This window comes from Rhinolophus hipposideros (genome assembly GCF_964194185.1).
Source record: "Rhinolophus hipposideros genome assembly, chromosome: 20".
Classification (NCBI taxonomy): domain Eukaryota; kingdom Metazoa; phylum Chordata; class Mammalia; order Chiroptera; family Rhinolophidae; genus Rhinolophus; species Rhinolophus hipposideros.
Window position 1 is genome coordinate 14,722,846 of NC_138066.1, and position 11,032 is coordinate 14,733,877.

The window sequence follows — 11,032 nt, forward strand, 5'->3', positions numbered from 1 at the left end:
AAACACTGGACTAGGAGGCAGCAGACCTGAGTCCCCGTTCTGGATGTACTGCTAACCGTCAGTATGAACTTGGTGGGGTTACTTAACCTCTGTGTGTCTCAGTATTCTCATACGCAGAGAGGACAGGATGAACCTCCAGGCTTCTGGGGAAAATTATTTGTAAAAATGACCCTCACAATTTCTCCCATCCCTGTCTGTTTGTCCCTTTGCTACTTGCCTGCTTTTTCTCCACCAAGGGTGGAGTCTATTTCCCCTGCCTTTGAATCGGGGCCAGCCCGGCAACTTGCTTTGACCAATGGAATGCAGTAGAAGTGACTTTATGTGACTTCTGAATCTAAACCTTAAGAGACCTTGAAGCTTCCGTTGTCAACTTCTTAAATATGGCCATGTGAACAAGCCTGGCTAGCCTCCCTGAGGAAAAAAGACCATGTGCCAGATGAATGCAATCGTATGAGTAATCCCAGGCAAAACCAGCAGAAAAAATGTTCAGCGGAGCTCAGGCATGAGTTGCTGGCACACAGCATTGTAAGCAAATGAAATAACTGTTGTTTTCATACTCCCCACCTCCAAAAACCCATAACCAAAAAATTAAAATGTGAATGACAAAATGAGAGAACATTGCTAGCAACTATACAGCTCTTAAAATCCAACTTTTTAAAAGATGCATAGTGATGGAAATGTTCTAAAATTGGATTGGGATATTGGTTGCACACCTGAAGTTAATTTCCCCCCAAAACCGATTGAATTAGCACACTTAAAATAGGTGAATCTTGTAGTACATAAATTAGATCTCAATAAATATGTTAAAAATATACATAAGCAAGCATTTTAGCAAAGTAGTGATAAAGGGGGTCTGGTCTGACCTCTCGTAATTAAAACAAGATACCATTTTGGCCTGTCAAATTGGCAGAGTTGCTTTGGTTATTTTGATGATGATGATGGTGATGAGCATTTTAAGTTAGGCTGTAAGGAAATGGCCATGATGTGTTAAGTGAAAAGAAGTAACTTACAAACTGCTCTGTGCACCATAATGCCAATTATGTTAAAATTGCCCTAAGTAAGACTAGAAAGAAGACTGCAAGAAAATGCACCCAAATGTTATACCTGGCTTATAGGATTATACTTGACTGTTATTTTCTCTATAATTTTCAGGTTTAAAATTTTCCTGACTACCATGTATTCCTTTCGTACTTTTAATTAGTTTTTTAGTAAAAAAGCCGGCCTCTCATGCTGGGCACGAGCCGCTCATGGCGGCACATGGTAGCCCACGCAGCTCACGCCAACCTCTGGCAGCTCAGCTCCAGGGTGAGCTGTTGTTCACAATATTAGCTGTAGAGGGCGCAGCTCACTAGCCCATGTAGGAATCGAACTGGCGATCTGGGCCACCAGGCCGGCTCTGTATGAACATTTTCAAGGCACTTGATACATATTACAAAGTTGCCCTCTAGTAAAGTTGTACCAGTTACACGCCCACCAGCAATGTTCACTTTCATTTTTGAATTCAATCTAATTTTGTTTTAGTCTGCTCAACTTTCTAATCTTGTTATATCCCTTTTTATTATTTCTTTAGAGTTCCAACACCTCCCAATTTAGTGTTCTCATTGAATTTCATTAGCAGCTGTTTCATTAGTAGCACAGAAGAAGGATTAAAGTGTTAACTAGAATAGACTTTGACAAAAAAACCTTTAAAAATGTATGTTAATATTTTTGAATAAATCCTCTTTAATCAAAGTTCCTCAGAAACCTCTCTTTGGTCCTTATCTGAAGGGACAGAGTTAATCACTGATGATATTCTAGACTGTGGTATGTGTGGTTCTGTCACAGTGGGAATGGCACATGTTGTATCTGGATTCATGTCATAGCAAAGGGCTCCATGAGGTTCTGTGTAGGTTCAGATCCATTCACTGCCCTTTGCTTTCACTCTTCAACAACCAAGGAATCTACCTTCAGTTTGGGTCCCTGACTTTTTGATATACACACAGATTTCTTGTTTTGTAAAATATCTACCAGAATAAGTATATTCAGGAAGTATTGCGAATGAATCTTTTTCTCTTTGCTTGAATCCCATTTTAAATGCACAAGGGATATTAACAAGATACACTTGGTAAAACAAAGCATCCTTTCCTCTTTTTTTTAATGCACAAAATGTCACATGTTAAATTTGGTTGATAAGGTACATACATAGTCTCACTTTCTATTATCTCTACTAATAGATGAGTAATGCAAAATATTGAATTTTTTTTTAAATCAATACTTAATTTTTTTGAAATAATTAGAGAGAGACTCAACGCTGACATAAATACTCACCCCACTCCGTTCCTGGGCCTACTTCTGTTAAAGGATAACCTATAAATAATTCACGAAGCTGACATTACTCACTGTATTGTGATCATTTTTTCTGGGAAAATCTTAGCAGCTGTTCTAATATAGATTGCCAGTTATCAGTAGTTGGGAATGCAAGTCAACTGTTAATTATGCAGAGGCTGATTATTCAGACCACAAACTGTTCGTGCCCTGTTCTGCTCCTTCCTGCTGCCTACCTTTTAGCATTTTCACTGCTCATTAGCACGTATACCAGAAGGGACAAAGGGGGTGGGAGGAGAGAAAAACTGAAATCTGTTAAGCACTTAGGAGAAGCTCTGATGAAAGATTGCAATACAATTTGTTGAACTGTTGACTAAAATGGAGTCATTTGGATTCTCTGTGTTATTTATTTGTCCTATTCTTGTCCTCCATAGCAACAAGTAATATTATAGAATGGTCTGCAGAGACACATTATTCCTATATTTCATGTTTTCCCTTCTAGAACATTTTCACATGCTGGTTTATATTTTCTCTATTCATAACATTTGTACCCAGACTCCAAATTTATTTCTCTGGAGATTGGTGTATCGAGAGTTCCGACATATACAGTGATACCAGAATTATCTGATGCTTTTTCAGTTTTCCAGAAAACTGCAAGTTTCCCTTTGAGTACCAATATCTGTCATATTAAACCAGTTTTGTTGGAAATACAATTTCCTCTTATAAACCAAGGCCACTGAACACAATGTAAGCCCTTCTGGATGCCCCAGCTTATCCATATTGTGCATGCTGCTGAGATATGGGTGGCTGTTACAAAAACCCATGCAGGTATGCTGTCAGTCTAGGAACCTCTGGTTAAAGGAAATGTTGCAGTTGTAGTAAAACTTGAGTGGTACAGTGTTTGCCCTGAGGCAACTGTTATTCTTGTGTACGTTTTCTGCCTCCTTCTCCAGTCCTTCACCTGTCTTTTTGGCCGTTGTCAGAAAACCTGCCTGTTATTAGTTCTGTTTCTGGACTGTTGTGGGCTGAGAAACTGAATAGCCAAGCTCATTAGAACTGTGGCTAAAATAAGAGCAAGTAGGCCTACACCAAGTATACAAAGAACTCACATATAAAGGTAAGAGCTGTGGTGCAGAAATAGCCTGGCTGCTGAGAGGGTTTTTTCCTTCCTTCCCTCCTTCCTTCGTTCCTTCCTTCCTTCCTTCCTTCCTTCCTTCCTTCCTTCCTTCCTTCTGCCCTTCCTTCCTTTCTTCCTTCTGCCCTTCCTTCCTTTCTTCCTTCCTAATTTTCAATCATGTAGTTAAATTGCTGGTTAATTGTGTTTCAAAAAAGAGATTGTTTGGGACGTGAGACTGTCTTGAATAGAGCTAGTCCAGAGTTTTTTTCAAAGAGAACTACTGCTGACTGACTTCCCATAAAATTGGGACAAAGGGCAGAATGAGCAGGAAAGCATAAGGACCACTGATTTTGTAAAATAGAAGCCTGTTTACTTTGGGGTAGTAATTAGGTTACTTGTTCTGTTAACCAACCAAAGAGCACTTAGACTATAAAAGTCTTTGGGAAATAAGCTGGTTTCTGTGTCCTTATGAACATTATGTCTACCTAGAAAGCTCCCAACTGGTAATTCCTTTTTAATTATGTTTTCTAAGTTCTAATCTTTGGGTGTTTGTGGTATTGAGACACAGTGGTTAGGTTCCAGGATTTAGGTAGACTTTTCATGTGTTCATTTGGTTTGGTTCCTGGGGACCAGAGTTTGCTGTGAGCCGTGTTCCATCTGCTCCATATCGGCTCCGGCTGTGGAGCTATGACTCAAGCGGGCTTCAGGCCCAACTGCCCAGCTCGTCTTCTGAGGCACGGCTGGTGAGGGCAGGACTAATGTCCTGGCCCATTTTCCCTTTTTCTTTGTGCACTTCCAGGATCTAAAGACAACGTCATTACCAACAGCAGACAGGTCCGCCTCGCCACAGGTGTCTTCCCTGTTGTCAGCCTCCTGAACCATTCCTGCAGCCCCAACACCAGCGTGTCCTTCACGAGCACTGTCGCCTGCATTCGGGCATCAGAGCAGATCGGAAAAGGGCAGGAGATTCTCCACTGCTATGGTGAGGCATCCCTGCTCACTCCTGTCTACCTGCTCCCGCAGCAAAGGACGGGGTAAACCACAAGGAGCAAAGCACCGGGCAGCTGCCTTCACCTGGCCAGTGTTTGTGTCTTGGAAGAGGCAGTGCATCCCTCAGCAAAAAAAAAAAAAAGAAAGAAAGAAAGAAAGAAAGAAAGAAAGAAAGAAAAGAGAGAGAGAGAGAGAGAGAGAGAGAGAGAGAGAGGCAGAAAAAGAAAGACAGACAGAAAGAAAGACAGACAGAAAGAAAGAAAGAAAGAGAAAAAAAAAGACGGACAGAAAGAAAGAAAGACAGAAAGAAAGACAGAAAGACAGACAGACAGAAAGACAGACAGAAAGACAGAAAGAGACAGACAGAAAGAAAGACAGACAGAAAGAAAGAAAGACAGAAAGAGACAGACAGAAAGAAAGACAGAAAGAAAGACAGACAGAAAGAAAGAAAGAAAGAAAGAAAGAAAGAAAGAAAGAAAGAAAGAAAGAAAGAAAGAAAGAAAGAAAGAAGGAAAGAAAGAAGGAAAGAAAGAAGGAAAGAAAAAGAAAGAAAGAAGAAAAGAGCCTTCTTACTGGGCCTGTTGTGTCTAAATTATCATGTATGTCATTGCTTAATCCCCATAAGCCTCGTATACTGAAAATGATCTGGGAACAACTTTTTGGATTCTTTTTCTTCCTGTCTCCTCAACTTGAAAGCTTATTTCTACATCTGGTTCCACAAATATTTGAGTAAAGGGTACCTATCACCGGATGAATAATTGAGCAGACCCTCTGCTAAGCTGAAGTTGTTTTAAGTAGTGCTTGACTCGTTCTTGCTTTAAATATCGGCCAAGTGTGATCTCTCTGCAGGGCCCCACGAGAGCAGGATGGGTGTTGCTGAAAGGCAACAGAAGCTGAGGTCTCAGTATTTCTTTGACTGCAACTGCCCAGCCTGTCAAAATGAGAAGCACAGACCCGCTGCAGGGCCCAGGTGGGAAGCATTCTGTTGTAACCGTTGCAGAGCACTCATGCAGGTGAATCTCTCTTCTTTCTCTTCTTGACTTCTCCTGGAGGTCAGTTATCCAGCCCAAAGGCCATAAATCTTTAGGAGGAAGCCATCTGGGCTTATAGGTGCTTAGAGCAGTGCTCTTTCTTCCCTTTCACTCTATCTTCCCCACACATTGATTACCCCTCTGCAAGAACCGCAGGAAAAGTCAGATCTAATAATCTTTCAAGAGAAAGATTTTCAAGAGCAAATAGCAGAAAATCCTACCTAGACTGGCTTGGGGGCGGGGGGCCTGGGAATTTGTTTACACAAGTAAATCACTAGAAGGTCCCAGGATAGGAGTACTTCAGATACAGCTTGATCCAGGGTCTCATGATGTCACCAAGACCCAGTTTTTCTCTCTGCCTCCCTCAGCTCCATTTTCTGTTAGCCCCATCCTCAGACAGACTTCCCTCTTGTGGTGGCACGATGACCAGAAACATGCACTGGTCTAACTGCAGTCTGGGCAAAAATTGTATTGAGTTTCATTGACCTGATGATATCTATGGCTGGAAGAAAATGAGAGTCGAATAGTTTTCCTACAGCCATTTGAACCAGAGGAATGGGCTATATCTGAGCCACATGTCCACCCCCTCAGCTACCAGGCACTGAATATGGGAGGGTGGGAGAGCATCCTCAGGAGAAATCAGGTTGCTGTTGCCAAATGAGGGCATAGATACTGGTGTCTAAAACCCACAGGTGTCCACCTCAGAGATTTTCTCCTCTGCCAGAGGACACAGTATTCTTAGGGGAACCATAAGTAGAATGTAGGGCTAGGTTGTGTTGGAAAGCTGAAGTTACAAACCCAAGGGCAAATGTGGGAAGGCCTCACCTATTGGTTTTCTTACGGCTTTTTCATAACCACCAGAGACGTGTCTGCCATCCAAAATCATGGCCCCAGAGAGAGATGAGAGAAGGGCTCTCGAGAGGGAAAGAAACCATGGAATGTACCAGTTTAATTTTGGATGTAAAAAATTAAATCTCGGAAGGTAGGGCCACTGCTTTCATTAGAATTGCTGCTGTCAAACCAGATTCAGTCAGGCTTTGGTCATAGTGCGTTATTGCTGGAGTCTCTTTCCACCATCGGGTCAGAAGCTGTGGAGCAATTCTATAATATAATCACATGCAGTGCTGCTAGCTGACTCTGGTATAGGAATAAAGATATAACTGACTTCCACAGGGAGCTGATGTGCTGAGCTGTGACAACCCATCTTGTACGGAAGCAGTCAGCAGGGATCACCTAGCTTCTCGGTTACAGGACCTTCAGCAGCAGGTTGGGATGGCCCGGAAGCTTCTAAGAAATGGTAAACTAGGTGAGACTGGCTCCCTGCTTTAATCCTCTAGCCCCTTCCTTTTTATTCATTCTGAGATCACCTTGGACTCAAGGATACTCAGTAATGATTGAACAATTGAATTTAATTATCCCCATGCCAGCCACAAGATGGCTGTGTAGGCCAAGGAGACCAAACCCTAACCAGCTCAATTTGTGTGGTGTCCTTGAAAAAGGGCCAGGTGATTTGAGCTGTCGTTCTTATGTATCAGACAGCTAAGTTAAAGTAGCCCATGACAACCGACGGGTCATCCCTGACATCCGTGAGTTTTGTAGATATCCAAAAGTTCAGTGTCATTTATTTCAATTCCAGGGCTAAATGACCTAATTTCCTAGAGAGATTGTTCTGCCCTCAGCAGAGCCTCATCTCTCTTCCAGAGAGCAGTGGGGCCTATGCCCAATGGATATAAGTATCCTGCTTTTTTCACAGTGGGTGTTATGGAACTCCTCATTACCCTTGAAAACCCTGCCTTAGAGCTCGATGTCATGGGAATGTATTTACTGTACTTTATGAAAGTTGACCTTTAGCTTAGATTTCTGAGTCAAGAAAAATAATGACCACAGTGAAACACTTCAAACTGAAATGGAAACCCAGAGTAAATGTGGGGAGGCCTCACCCGGCACCTTTTTCTCTGGAAAGAGAAAACATAAGAACACAGCAGCTTTATTAGAACAAACATTGTGAGTTGGTCACAACTCAAGGAGACAAAGTGAGGTTTCCACATTTAGCCCAGCTAATATAGATGTTAAGAGCTGGGTTCTCATTTCTATAGCTGTGTCTGTGTCTATAATGAGGCCACTTTTCTTTGAATTGATAGAGCGAGCCATTCAGCTATTGTTGGGGTGCCAGCGTGATGCTGAGAGCTTCCTGTCAGCGGAACACAGCGTGGTAGGAGAAATTGAAGATGACCTGGCCCAGGCCTATGCCACCTTAGGTATGGCATGTGTCTTCATTTTCTTCTGTCGGGAACAAGTTTGCCTTGTGGGTTTGGTCATGACCCTGGCCTCATCCGGTTGGTTATCTCTTAGTCTTTCAATTGAGGCTGCTCTCCCTTCCATTTAGCTTTCCTCACCCTGAAAATGTTCATCCACAGTTGATTGTGGTTCTTTTCTGGAACCAGATTTTTCTTTCTTTACAGGGGACTGGCAAAAATCAGCTACCCATCTCCAGAAGAGTCTCCAAGTGGTCGAGATTCGCCACGGGCCATCCAGTGTTGAAATGGGCCATGAGCTCTTCAAACTGGCCCAAATCTTTTTCAATGGGTAAGTCTTTCTCTTGTTCCCTAGCACTTCACCAAGCCACATTCTGTTCCGTCTTTTTTATTAAGCTTTTCTGTGTGCTCCTTTTTTTCTATGGAGCTTTCAAGTGTGGTAAAACTTCTTCATTTCCCCTTTAGGAGAGATCCTTTCCTTCTGTTTTGCTGACAAACTTGAAGCGTTAGAATTTCCTCCTGAGAGATATGGGTAAAGCTCTTAGCTCTGAAGGGAGTTTCCTAGGGAGAACTGCCAGGCAGCCCCACCACCCACGCCATAGCAATTCTTCTCAGTCCTCCCTGCTTACTCACAACTCTCTCGGGCTCTCATTCTCAGCACCCTCAACTCCAGGGGCTCTTCCTTCTCCCTAATCCTATTCCTTTTAAAGCAGTTGTGTTCAGCCAGGAGTATTTTTGCCCCCACCCCAGAGGGCTGTTGGCAATATCTGGAGATATTTTTGATTGTCATGACTCAGCGTAGAGGCCAGAAGGGCTGCTAAACATCCGACAGTGCACAGGACAGCCCTCACAGCTGAAAATTACCCAGCCTTAACTGTTGGTAGTGTCAAGGTTGAGAAACCCTGCTTTGAAGGTTACAAGGGAAGAGCCACACATTAAAGGTGAAAGGGAAGGTGAAAAGGAAAGGTGAAAAGCCTCATCCACTTTTGCAACCGAGCTCATTGGGAGGCCCTGATTTCTGGATAGAAAACCTCCAGCCTGGATAACTGCCATTAGTACATTGGTGAGAGAAAGTGTGACGTTTGATCCTAAGATTATGAATGATGGGTGGACCTGATACCTGAGATGTAGAGACAATCCATTTGGTCAGAGAGAGAGAGAGAGAGACAAAAGGGCCGAGATAAGTCAAGGGTGGACTGGGCTACCGTTAAGATGAAGACTCCTGAGTAAACCTGGGGGTAAATATCACATTAATGCTTTGAGATTTGCCTGTTTCTCAAGATCCTGGCATCTTTGTACTTCTTTTTCATAACTTCATTCTCAAACTCTGCCTTGCACTGTGTTTGTAGAAGTTGTCTTCCCTGCCCTTCTAGACGGTAAGATCCTTGAGGACCAACATGACCTACCTTATATGCGTCACAGGGTGTGAGAAGGCCCTCAATTAGTGTTTGCTTGATTGAATGAGTGGATTCACTCCCCTTACCTTCTTTGGTTCAGGTTCGCAATACCCGAAGCTCTGAACACAATACAAGAGGCAGAAAAGGTTCTGTTGGTGCACTATGGCCCTTGGAATGACGAAATCCAGGAGCTCCAAAAGATGAAATCCTACTTATTGGACTTGCCGCCCATCCCTGCGGGGCCTTCTGTGTAGGGTCCTACGGGGACTTTCACCCACAGGAAAAGAGGCCGTGGAAGATGAGTTAAAGAGCTTCTGTTGCCACGGAGCTGTCACCAGGAAATCCAGGACTTGCTTGACAGTCACATGCTTAGTGTCTGAGGGGTGGGAAGGACTTGGAAAGCATTGCAGTTGGAGAGACGCTCACCTATTTTGATGACTGTTTCTTGAAATCGTTAACTGCCCTCCAGTAAAAAGTCCCAGTTCCCAGAAAAGACCTAAAACGAGCATCTAGAGAGCCTAAGCCCTTTAAAAGGATTTTAGCTGATCTGCAGGCGTCTGGATGTGAGCCTGGGGTTTGGGCTGCATGCCACCTCACTGAATGATGATAGTCTGTTTGCCTGGAACAGTCCTATGGCTTCTAGTAGTAATGAAATGTTGTGTACCACTCCAGTGGGAACCTAAACTCTGAGTAGTTGTATTGTAATTGAAAAATAATTATAAAGCAAGAAATCAGTAAGGCTCCATTCCTCTAGAGACGCAGTTTCATTTATGGTATGTAGCTTCCTCAAATCCTTTGTTATAACTGGTGGAGTACAAATTGTGAATAGAGAAATAAATATGGGGCCATTTTATTGTCAGGCAATTTCTTCCTAGGGTGGCAACTCTCCATTTGTTTTCGACCAGTTTTCCAGTCCTTATTATCTGGCTTTCATTCTATACTCGTGGCAGACTCAACTGACCAAATTCTAATAAAATCAAGCTTGTAGCGGTGACTTTCTATCACCTGGGCTGTCTGAGTTCTGTTTATTAGCCAGCCTGAAAAGAGATGACTTTTTTTCTACCAGCCCTCCCCAAGCTGGCACATGAAATACAGCCTGCATAAGTACTGAGAAGGGGAACAAACATTTCAGAAGGTACTGAGGGTATGGGCGTTACTGCTTGTGGTTTCAGACTTCAGAGACCGAGGTAGGGGAGATAATGCTCTTCTACTTGGATGTGTAGCAACAGTCTAGACCCCATCCCGGTCAGAAGGTGGGGAGACTCTCTGAGTCTGAACCCTGGTGTCCAAGTGGTTCGGATGAGTTAGAGGAAAAGCATGGCCGGTCCACACTGCTTTGAGAGCTTGCCAACCCTGACCATGCCCGCAAAGCGCTCGTTGGTTGCCTCGGCATTATAATCAGGAAATGAATAGCTCTGAAGATTTCTGGCAGGAACTTTTCAGGAAGCTGAGTATTTGGAACACAGTTCATACTTAAACATTTCAATGAAGGGCAGGCAGAATCTCATTTATTTTCCTTTCTACTAACTCACTCGGGCAAGGCAGTGGCCAGTGAGACTTTTTTTTGGTAGCGATACCTTTTTCAAGGAGAAAAATGTAGTCCTGTAGACAATTCTGTAGTTACTCTGTTGTAAACACTTGGCATGTTTCATGTCCCTGACAACGGTCCTGTTTTACTGTGTAAAGTAGGCATACTTCCTTAAAAGACTATGTTTAAAGTTCTTGCATGTCAGGTCCCATTTTCTGTGTACTTGAGAGCTTTCTTTAAATGCTTTATAAAGTAAAGAATTATTTTCTGAAGGCACAAATTACCTCCCGTATCTGTTCATATGTTGTCCTGTGTTGTCAGGTAATATTAGCGGACTAGGGGATATCTGGGCTTAAATTAAAACCTAAAGTTTAGTGTTGTTGTTAAGATTGTGGAGGCAGGAAATACCC

General features: G+C 43.0%; 1 protein-coding gene across 2 annotated transcripts in view; it reads left to right on the forward strand.

The window, feature by feature from the left end:
- SMYD4 (SET and MYND domain containing 4) overlaps positions 1–10,904 on the forward strand; it is a 38,439-nt gene extending 27,535 nt beyond the window's left edge. For both annotated transcript variants that reach the window (XM_081027826.1, XM_081027827.1), the window contains 6 exons: positions 4,221–4,403; positions 5,261–5,424; positions 6,616–6,748; positions 7,584–7,700; positions 7,905–8,028; positions 9,195–10,904. In XM_081027826.1, coding sequence (XP_080883952.1) covers positions 4,221–4,403; positions 5,261–5,424; positions 6,616–6,748; positions 7,584–7,700; positions 7,905–8,028; positions 9,195–9,348 — 875 coding nt within the window. In that variant the 3' untranslated portion in view covers positions 9,349–10,904. The remainder of the gene's footprint in view (positions 1–4,220; positions 4,404–5,260; positions 5,425–6,615; positions 6,749–7,583; positions 7,701–7,904; positions 8,029–9,194) is intronic.
- Positions 10,905–11,032: the final 128 nt, after the last annotated feature.